We start from the raw sequence: 10527 nt of genomic DNA, 5'->3' as shown, positions 1-10527 counted from the left end.
GGTTATGTTTCTCCTGAGTCTGGAGACACATGAACATGGTTATGCTACACCTGCAGAGGCCTCTGCTTTGATGGCGAATCATAATGGTTTTTTGTTGTTTGTTTTGTATGTCTGAATTGAAATGTTAACCAAGGCCCAATGAGTTATGAAGCCCAAATGAGTCTTCCTTCCACGAAGCCTTGGGATTTAGTGTCCCTTGCCAGGCAGTCTTCCCATCACCCCCTGCCCTGTGCAACACAGGGGTCAGGCACCCCACCTCCCCTTTCTTCCACTTACTTCCCAAAGAATCTCATGATTCCTCTGGACTTCTTTCTGGAATCTGGAGATGGTGGAGACATCTGGAAAGGACCGGTCCCCTGTGAACCTTTAAGACGAGAGGTTCCAGCCAAATCTAGGTGCTCAGTTGTCTCCTTTTCTGTCTCAGCTGTCCCAAGGATAGAATAAAGACCACGTGAACACAAGGAGACCTTAACCTTCTTGGTTTTAACTCCTTAAGAATTCTTCTTTGGTTCTAAAAACCAGTGATGTACACAGAGCACCCTTACGTATGAAACATGTATGTAAGTGTATTTGCTGCTCTACAACTTACTCTCCTCCACAAAGTGAATTATCTCAACATCATCCCTGTGAGATGAAGAGTGTGTGGCAGAGCTGGGTGTGGTGGTGCACACATGTAAATCCGCCACCCCGGAGGCTGACACAGGAGGACTGATTCTGAGACACACTTGGGCTACAATGTGTGACTCTCTCTTCAAAATAAAGTGTCTCAGAATTGTGACATTCTTGAGTGATATAAACTCGTGATGAGATTACGCCTAATCTAGTGCTTGGTACAGCGAGCTTCCCACAGCCTCTAACATCTCCACTCCCTCTCCTGCCATGACTCTTTCCTGGATCTGTGGTCTGGTCGTTCCTTCTTGGCTATAACACCCATTTTTTATCTTTCCTACGTTTTACACCAAGACCCTGCTTAGTTCCCACTCTCGCAAGCTCACCTGCTCTAAGCCCAGCACTGAAGGATGGCTTTATTTTTTCATAGGCAGATAGCACCAAAACCTCTGGGCCTGACCTCTCTTGTCAGAACTGTACCTGAAGGAAGACTATGCCAAGTCCCAATTTACTGTGCCAAGGACACACGGGACTTATCAAACCCACCAGTTTCCCTGAAAGTCTTCTCTCAAATTTTGACACTGAATTCAAATTCTGTGTCATTTCCTTCTTAACACGCCTTCTCCTTTGCCATTTAGATCACCTCGGTTACAGAGGACCAGCAACTCTTTATCAAGAAATGAATCACCCGAATGTGGTGCACACGCCCATTAAATCCCAGCCCTCAGGAGGCCAAGGCAAGAAGATGATCTCAAGCCCAAGGCCAGATCAGGCTGTAGTTGAGACCCTAAGGGGGAAAAACCCCTAGCCTATTATATATTGGATACTAAGAGAACAATGCAACTCAGTATGTGTGAGGTTTTCTTGAGGGGTAAAATCCGGATTTGGCTTTGAAAGAACAGCATACACACTTGCCACATGCAGGGCAGAAGTTCTTTCAACTGCCCATTTCTGGAAGAACAGCCACAAGCAAAGATGGGGCTGTTGTTTTCCAGAGTGTGAGCCTTTACATTTATAAAGGAAAATAAAGACATTTGTTCAAGGAGAAAAATCAGAAGGGTCTCAGAAGGATTTGCAGAAGCTGCAGAGGTTGAATTTTCTACGAAGCAGAGCTGTGACTACAGATTACATAAGCAGCACTGGTCTACGGGCATCGACTGTCTTCCTAGAAGACACAGGAGCAGCTGAAAGCGGTTGTCCAGCTGGAGGAGTTTAGTTTGTGCAGCCAGCCCTCACTGTAAACACGTCAGGCTCCAAAGACAAGGATGTCACTTTGCTAGGACATATGCATTGATACTTGGGTATCTATACAAGGTGACAGCTGCAGGGAACCCCAGGAAGAATCTATCCACTCCCACTGCACAGCCACAGTGGGTACGGGTGCCCTGAAAATGTTCCTAGTCCAACTCGTTTAAAACACATCATACTTTATTTATTTATTTATTTATTTATTTACTTACTTACTTACTTACTTACTTACTTACTTATTGGGGGCGCTTCTTCACACTACTCTCCCCATAGGGAGACAAGAACGAATGTCTTTTAAAAGCACTCTCATGGAGACTCCTCAGATACCATGGGAAGTCACTAAATATCCCCACGGTCAAAGCAATACAATTTGCTCCATGAGCAGTAAGTCAGTTCCTGCCTGGCAATAGGCAGTTTTGGGGGGATGTTGGGGAAATGGACACATGGAGGAAGGACGAGAGTTGGTGGGTGATGGTTCAGTCATGGGTGAGGGGAGCTGGGATGTATGATGCCAGTTCACTCCAGGCCTGCACTGTGCAGGCTGCTGGGCATTTCTGGGCTCTCAGAGCTGCCCAGACGGTGTCAAGAGCACTGGTTAGAACAGCATGTAGGCTCAGAAGCCAAGGCGCTACGGAGTCTGCTTTAGCCAAAGATGAAGGAATATTCTGGAAGAGACTACATTTTCTGATTGCGGCCAGCTTGCTTGGTAGAGATCACAGAGGCCAAGAGTGGGTTTAGGGTGTAGCACTGGTGAAGGCTGGCATGCAGGGGTACGATACCTAAGGTGGGTGCACTGGCACTTCGTTTACGGTCTTCAGGTATCCCAACAACGCACACAACACACGCAGCCAATGGAGAGAACACAAGGATGACAAAAATGGAACAGATCAGACTCCGCCTCTAAGGCAACGCCCGTAGGAGGAACGTACGCACAGACTAAGACTATAAAAACCACACAAGTCCGTCCCTGGGCACTCACTCATCCCACCACCAGAGGGGAGACTGTCCAAACAGAGTCACAGACCACCACAGGGTTAGGACGGTTCATTCTGCTGTTTGTCACTGGACAGAGTGGGGTGAGAGCTGACTTATCGTCACACTGCGAATTAAATCCACGGAAGCATTTTTGCCAACATCCCCCCTCCAAGGCATCCACCTTCACTTCTGAGAAGGAGAAACGTGCCCACAGAGGAACACAGGATGGGTGGAACACCAAGCCTTTCCCTCCGTCCGGAAGGTCAGGATCTGGGTGCCCATGCCACACATACCAAGGTTTGGTGCACTTGCTGTCCTCTTGTTACTTTTGATTTTAAAAAAGCCTCGGCCAAAGGAGGACCTGGCTTTTCGAGTGCCAAAGGGGTTGTCATCCACGGAGGTGTCGTGTCCTGGAGCCTTGGGAGGCAGGGTCCCAGATGTGCGGCTGTCAGCTGGAGCTCTATCCTGAGGGGCGATGAGGAGGGAGCTGAGGGTTAGGGTGCAAATCCTGAGGATGGGGGGCTGGACTCTAACTAATGTCACATCCCTGGACATATGCTGCAGTATCACACTAAGGCCAATGCCAGTGACATGTTAAAAGAAGCCTACGCAGTAAACAGCGACACAACGAACACGGCTAACTCCGTCTACAAGCAATACATTCATCACTTAAAATATTTAAGGCAGCTTTGAAAACAAGTAAGTTCTATCTGCCTCCAAGACACGGAGTGAAGACACTCCAAACCCAGGATGGCAGATTTCTTACTTTTCTAGTAATAACAATGCAGAGCTATAAATGAGTTTACGTCCTTAAATCACCAGCACAGCAACAGACGCCCAAGGCAAGTCTACAAAGCAGGCTGTGCACACGCTTTAACATACAACAAGAAGATCCTCCCAGTTACTTCACATTCTTCTCAAAGACTAAGAAGGTGAAGGTACACCCAGCAACCGTTTGTTTGAGCTTTCCGACTCTGAGTCAGCCACTAAGCTCATGAGGAATGTCTCTCTGCTCTGGTACCACGGAGAGAGGCTTCTGGTTGGATTTCTTCTCTAACACCTCCTGCTTTCTGCTCTTCTTTTGCAGAGTGGGTGAAAGGGTCAAAGGGACGGCTGACTACATTAGCTGAACACCCGTGTGCACAATACAGTCACTATCTACACTGCAACACCGACACGTCCTCTGACCATGTATTGACCATGTATTGACCATGCATTGATCATGTATTAATCATGTATTGACCATGCATTAATCATGTATTGACCACGTATTGATCATGTATTGATCATGTATTGACCATGTACTGAACAAGGGGCTGAAGAGGACCTGAGGGACAGCTGTCTCCACTGAGTGCTTTGCCAGCTCCATCTCTAAGAGCTCAGACTCGGAGCGGACAGCCAGGACGGGAACTGGCCTTGCACCCTGCTGCGATCCTTGATATGGCTCATGATGAGAAGCCGGGGGAGCCCCGGAATACAGCCTGTGTAGAACGCCAAACCTGCCCCCATGGACGAGGGCTATATGAAACAAATGGGTGGCTTTTTGCAGAGCCTGGGAAAGGCAGCTGGTCACAAAGACGATCAAAGCACACGACTCTAAGATCACAGGTTGGTTTTCTAATAACAGATAGAGATGAACTCTTAAAATATTTATTTATTTATTTATGTGCGTGTGTGCCTATGTGCATGTGTGGGGGCACATGAGTCACAACACGTGGATGTAGAGGCTGACACACAACTTGTGGAGTTATTCTTGCCTTCCACCATGAACACCCTGGGGATTAACCTAGGCCATGGGGCTTCACCTCCGGAGCCATCTCAGCTCCCCCAAATTAACTTTCTCTTTTTTTTTACTGAAATGTTCATTTTTATGTCTAAGCAATACTGAACCCTGGTCAGGGCTGCCCGGGGACTAGGCTGAGACCACAGCATACTGGCCTGGCTTGCTCTATATGCAGGCGTTGCACGCCCATATGGTAAGGATAATGTGTGTATGTCAGGTACACATGCTCACGTGTACGTGTGGAGGCTCCAGGCTGGGTGTCTTCTATTTCTTGTCCCCGTATGTTCTGAGACAGAGTATCTCACTGAACCCGGAGATCACTGGCTGAGCAGACAAGGGGGAAAGTCCCAGGGATTCTCCTGTCCCCAGCATCTCGCAGCACTGGGAAGACAGGCATGTGCTTCCGGGCCCAGCTTTGTATGTAGTTGCTGGGATCTAAACTCTGCAGGGTGTTCAAGCTTGCAGGGGAGTACACATGCACTTCACCACTGAGACATCTCTCTGGTCCCTAAGAATAAGGATGGGGTCTCACTCTGGAGACCAGGCTGGCCTCAAACTCACAGAGATCCACCTGCCTCTGCTTCCAAGGTGCTCGGAGTATAAGTGTGTGCAGCACACCTAGCTCAAAATTAATTTTAAAGAGAGGGCATTGAATCCCATGGGACTAGTTATAAAAGTCAGGTTGTAAACAGGCATGTGGGTACCGTGAACTGAACTCAGGAACTCTGCAGAAGCAACCAGTGCTCTTAACCTCCGAGCATCTCTCCGGCCTTCAAAATTAACTTTTTTCTTATTGTTGTTATCGTTTGCTTATGAAGAGAGGGTTTCTGTGCAGCCCTGGCTCTCCTGGAAACTAGCTCTGTAGACCAGGCTGCCTCAAACTCAGAGGTTCTCCTGCCTCTGCCTCCTAAATGCTGGGGATTAAAGGCGTGTGCCACCATCTGGCTAAAATTAACCTTTAAAAGTAAATAACTCTGTGGCACTTAGTCTTTCTCTGAATCATAACCACACCCCATCTAGTTCTAAAACACTGCCATCACCCTCAAGCCAACAGCCCTCTGCTTCTCCTTATTCTACCCCTTCCCCCATTACACCCAGCGCTCTGCGGCCTTCTCTGCAGATGCACGCAAGCACGCTGCTGTGGCCTTCTCTGCAGACACATGCACTCTCTGCGGCCTTCTCTGCAGACACACGCACTCTCTGCGGCCTTCTCTGCAGACACACGCACTCTCTGCGGCCTTCTCTGCAGACGCAAGCACGCACGCACGCACGCACGCTCTGCGGCCTTCTCTGCAGACGCACGCAAGCTGCTGTGGCCTTCTCTGCAGACACACGCACTCTCTGCGGCCTTCTCTGCAGACACATGCACTCTCTGCGGCCTTCTCTGCAGAGGCACGCACGCTCTGCCGCCTTCTCTGCAGACGCACGCAGGCTCTGCCGCCTTCTCTGCAGACGCAAGCACGCACGCACGCACGCTCTGCGGCCTTCTCTGCAGACGCACGCTCACTCTGCGGCCTTCTCTGCAGATGCACGCAAGCTGCTGTGGCCTTCTCTGCAGACACACGCACTCTCTGCGGCCTTCTCTGCAGAGGCACACACTCTGCTGCACACTTCACAGAAACCCAGGCACATGTATGCACATGACCTCCCTAGCTGGCATCTGCACCTTGCTTGATGCTCTGGAGGCGCTAACAGACTCGGCTTCCTGGAGTGGGGACATTTAACTTTACATGCCATAAAATTTAATAGATTTTTTTTATACTTGAACTCGTATATGAAAATTATCTCTGAAGGCTTCTGGTTAGACTCCTTTTCCTGTTCAAAAACAGTGACATTTAAGAAGGCTACTGTAAAATTCTTTTATATATTCATTGTTATTACACTTCCATAAATAAGAAACCACAGAATCTTAGTTGTATTTATTTCCTACAATGTTTTATTTTCTCAACCTTTCATTTATGCACTTTCAATCTTCTCGCTTCATCCCTGAAATCTGTCATCAACTGTACCATGGTAGTAATTTCCCATCAGAGAAAACAAGAGCTCTTCCTAAAATGAAATTTTCCCAGGCACAAACAAAGATCCATCCCTCAGTATTTTCTTCTCAGGTTAACAAGGGAAAGGAGGCAGGGAAAAAAAGAAAAGAAAAAGAAAACTCACCAAGACATCTGATGTTTCTTTCTTCAGGTTTCCCAGGCTGCTGGATTTTTGCAGACTTGAAGTTCTAACAACAGAAACAACGATAATTAGAATTAATAGTAAGTTGACTCTGGTGCCTGTGTCTAAGCAGATCATCTTAGAAGGAACTAAAAACTGTCTGGGAGTTGAATCTTGGTAATAAAAGAAAGTCTGGATCCAAGCAAACACTTATGTACTTAAGTCAATTGCAGCACTTAGTTCCTCTAAAAGCAGGGTGGTTAACGGTCTTGCCAGTAACACAGACTGTGCCACACATGTCCCGGGAGCTGCAAAACCACTTAAGACGGCCCTGGCAATATCAGTGTTTTCCATGGACGGGTGGCACTTACGCCTTTACACCAGGAACTTCTTAGAAGCTTGAGCACTGTTAGAGCTAATCCTTCCACTTGAAGAACGAAAGTCTACTTTTCTTTCAAAGAGGAATAACTTTCCCGAGTCTGCAAAGCTCACTAAGCCAGGTTTTGTGGGGCACGCCCATCATTCCGGTCCTCAAGAGGCTGGGGCAGGACTGGGGGCTGTGTGAAACAGCCAGGGCTATCAAGACAGAGCCTGTCTCCAAGAATGAGAATAAGGAAGGCTGGAAGGAAAAATAAAGAGGACGAGAAAGGGAGGGAGAAGCAGGGGAATAAAGGAAGGAAAATGCCCTAGACCAGTGGCTCTCAATCTTCCTGTCTCTGCAACACCTTCACACAGTTCCTCAGGCTGTGGTGACCCCAACCATAAAGTTATTCTCGTTGCTACTTCATAACTGTAATTTTGTTAATGTTATGTATTGTAATGTAAATATTTGTATTTTCCGGTAGTCTTAGGTGACCCCTGACCTATGGGCGTCACGACCCACAGGTGGAGAACCGCTGCACTAGGGGAATTCTTGTTAATGTCCACAGTAATTCTTTTGCTAGCCAAGGAAGGCAGCAGGAGTCTGTAAGTAGGAGACTTCCTTCTTTACATAATCAGTGCCCAGTTACACACAGCCAGAGGCAGCATGACTCAAACCTAAATGTACAAATATGGAGCCAGTTTCCAAAGATGCGAGACTGGGGGTGTACCTCAGTGTCAGTGTGTGCTGGGCACGCGAGAGGCCCGGGGCCTGATCCCGAGCAACACGAGATAAAAAAGCAAAGCAGAGCAGAGAAAGAGACTAAAGAAGGAATGTGTTTACTCCAAGAAACTGGAACAACTGTGTGGCCTAAACTTTTAAAAAGCATTTCTGTTTTTACGTAAGTTGTCAGGAGTGCTGGCTGCCAAAGCACGTGAAAGATAACAGAGAAATAGAAACAGCTCTTTCGAGCCCTGCCCTTAAAATAGGCTTTCCAGGTTGTTTGGGGCTTTGCTAATCTGACCCAGGCTTTCGCTCGGATAAACACGCACAGCGGGCCAGTTTATGAAACTCGGAGTGCAGACAGCAGCTCCGCCAGCTGTCACACTCTCTGGGAGTCTTTTCTGTTGGAGTAAAAAAATACAAATCAGCACAAAAATAAATGAAAAGTCCTGAACCTCAAATGAAAACTGATGAGGGAAGACGAAAGATCTGCAAAGGCCAGGCATGAGAGCCAGGAAAGGGGCGTTTCTCTGTGGCACCAGCTCTCCAGCCCTGCCTCTCATGACACACGCAGACTCGGACTTGTGAGTGTGACAGCCTCGCCGGATCACTGTTAGCAATGGTTACGTGAGCAGTGCAGATTTCCCGCTCTTTCAAGCCGTGGTCATGCTTCACACTCAACAACACGCAACTTACGAAAGACCGTCGCTTGGCGGGGCTTCCGCGGCTGTACCCAGGAGCGTTTTTCCATCACTAAAATACATTTTTTAGAAAGGCATTTGTTAATGTCACGAATCAAAAACCACACGGACATCCCTGGGCTTACAATGGTGAAGTCCCAAAGGGCCCATCGGAGGCTGAACTCACTTAACTCACTTAAAGTCAAAAGTGCCTTTTGTTTAAGTTAGCAAAGACACAGCGTAGCCTCTCCTACCTCGTCATACCTTACAGGGCCCCACTGGCCTATGGCTGGGCAAAATCTCTCTCACAACATCTACTTTAGAAGGGTACACAGACTACCTCCTACCTATCAAAAACTATAGCAAAAATACAACACAGCCACGCTGTAAAGTCAAAGAAAAATCACAAGTCATGCCATCACAGGTGGGCCCATCTGGACCGCTTCTAAGTGAACAGAGATGTAAAATATGTAATAATAAATAATAGTGCAAACAAAGCTATTTTTAAACATTTTCTTAAGCCTAAGTCAAATTTAGGCAACTAGTTTGAGAATTTTCTGGCAAAATATCTATTTGTCTTCTGAGATATGACTGAGTCTGTTGTGCCGGCGTCATGGCTGCATTTCAAACAGCCTCACGGCACCAACGGCACCTGCTCTGCCTTCTAGCAATCACTGACGACATAGAAAGCAAAGCCTGAGCTCCTCACTCCCTCACTCTCCCACCCTCTCCGGCCGCTTCCTGACTCACGGATGATGAAAACAGAGCCTGAAATAAGTGTGGGATACTGGCTGCTCCACTTATCTGGACATTTATATCACAATGTCATATCACACAGAGCATACTTCTCTTCAAGGCAAGTCTCAGGCTTTGCAGGCAACTTGGACTTTTCAGAGGTCTCCACACCCATGGATGGCGGCAACAGCGGAGGGCCGGAAGCTTGCAAGACACCAGTGTGAAACTGAAGGATTGTAAGTAAAAAGGAAATCAGCCAAACGAGGACCCCACAAGCCACCGAGTAACGGAACACAACAGAGCCGGTCCAGATCGCATACACCCGTGCTTACAACTCCAGCCTTTTCGTCGTGATTGTTTCAGAATACAAACATGGGTGCAAATGGGGGGGGGTCACTGAGAAAACACTGTGGAGAGAGGGGTTTCATTTGCTTCCATGACAGTGAATATTCTGAGTAAGAAATTACCTTAAAACACAAAAAGCCCCGAGTTCTGATCCAGTGAAAGCCCAGGAAATCCAGCCCCAGGGCGCTGACTCTTCTCAGCGTGAGCACACCATAAACAAAACACTATGTCCATATTTATTTCTGCTACCAGCCTGACACACAACATGCATTATGCTGGTTAACTACTCTCTTCTATTTGAACAAGCTGACTAAGCTCCACTTTCATAACTGACGGAAAATACATTAAAACCAGCTGGAATATACTCCTGTGGTTACCAGTTAAAATGGAGTAACATCAACACTGTGCTAATAATAAAATGTGGAGTCCATTTTCTCAAACACCTCTGGGTCCCAGGGCTGGAGACTTCAGTAAAATCCGAGAGCTGGAGATCAGAGCGCGGTGGGCATCAAGAGCTCAGGAGTCAGCCAATCTGTGGTCTCCTCCTTTAACTGTTAGCAGTGCTGGCCTGGCACGCCCAGTGTTTCTCCACTGAGCTATATTCCCAAAAGAGTTCTTAACTGCTTTCCTCTCTCTTTAATTTTTATTAATAATTTTGTAAAATTAAAATATAATCATATTATTTCCTCCTTCCCTTTCCTACCAACCCCCATGTACCTTCCTTATTCCCATTCTCTCTCTATCTCTCTCCCCCCTCCCTTTCTTCCCTCCCTCTCTCTCTCCATGACCTCTTTTCTCTCTTTTTGATCAGGGTCTTTTGCACAGCCTAGCCTGACCCGGCTGCTTAATCCTCAGGACGCCAGGTAAGACACACGGCGGACACACATCTACAGCAACACCAGGTAAGACAC

General features: G+C 47.4%; 1 protein-coding gene across 12 annotated transcripts in view; it reads right to left on the bottom strand.

Annotated features, from left to right (window-relative positions):
• Ppfibp1 (PPFIA binding protein 1) overlaps positions 1–10527 on the bottom strand; it is a 145845-nt gene that overhangs the window by 12093 nt on the left and 123225 nt on the right. For 8 of the 12 annotated variants that reach the window (XM_013352792.2, XM_013352794.2, XM_013352795.2 and 5 more), the window contains 6 exons: positions 9382–9497; positions 8553–8609; positions 6776–6839; positions 3126–3297; positions 2637–2669; positions 277–424 (listed from right to left, as the gene is read on the bottom strand). In XM_013352792.2, coding sequence (XP_013208246.1) covers positions 277–424; positions 2637–2669; positions 3126–3297; positions 6776–6839; positions 8553–8609; positions 9382–9497 — 590 coding nt within the window. The remainder of the gene's footprint in view (positions 1–276; positions 425–2636; positions 2670–3125; positions 3298–6775; positions 6840–8552; positions 8610–9381; positions 9498–10527) is intronic. The other 4 variants (XM_013352793.2, XM_013352799.2, XM_005364610.2 and 1 more) reach the window with 1 other exon arrangement.

Source organism: Microtus ochrogaster (genome assembly GCF_000317375.1).
Source record: "Microtus ochrogaster isolate Prairie Vole_2 chromosome 14 unlocalized genomic scaffold, MicOch1.0 chr14_random_2, whole genome shotgun sequence".
Lineage (NCBI taxonomy): Eukaryota > Metazoa > Chordata > Mammalia > Rodentia > Cricetidae > Microtus > Microtus ochrogaster.
Note: the sequence above shows the minus strand (reverse complement) of the source record. Positions and strands in the feature narration are given on the sequence as shown.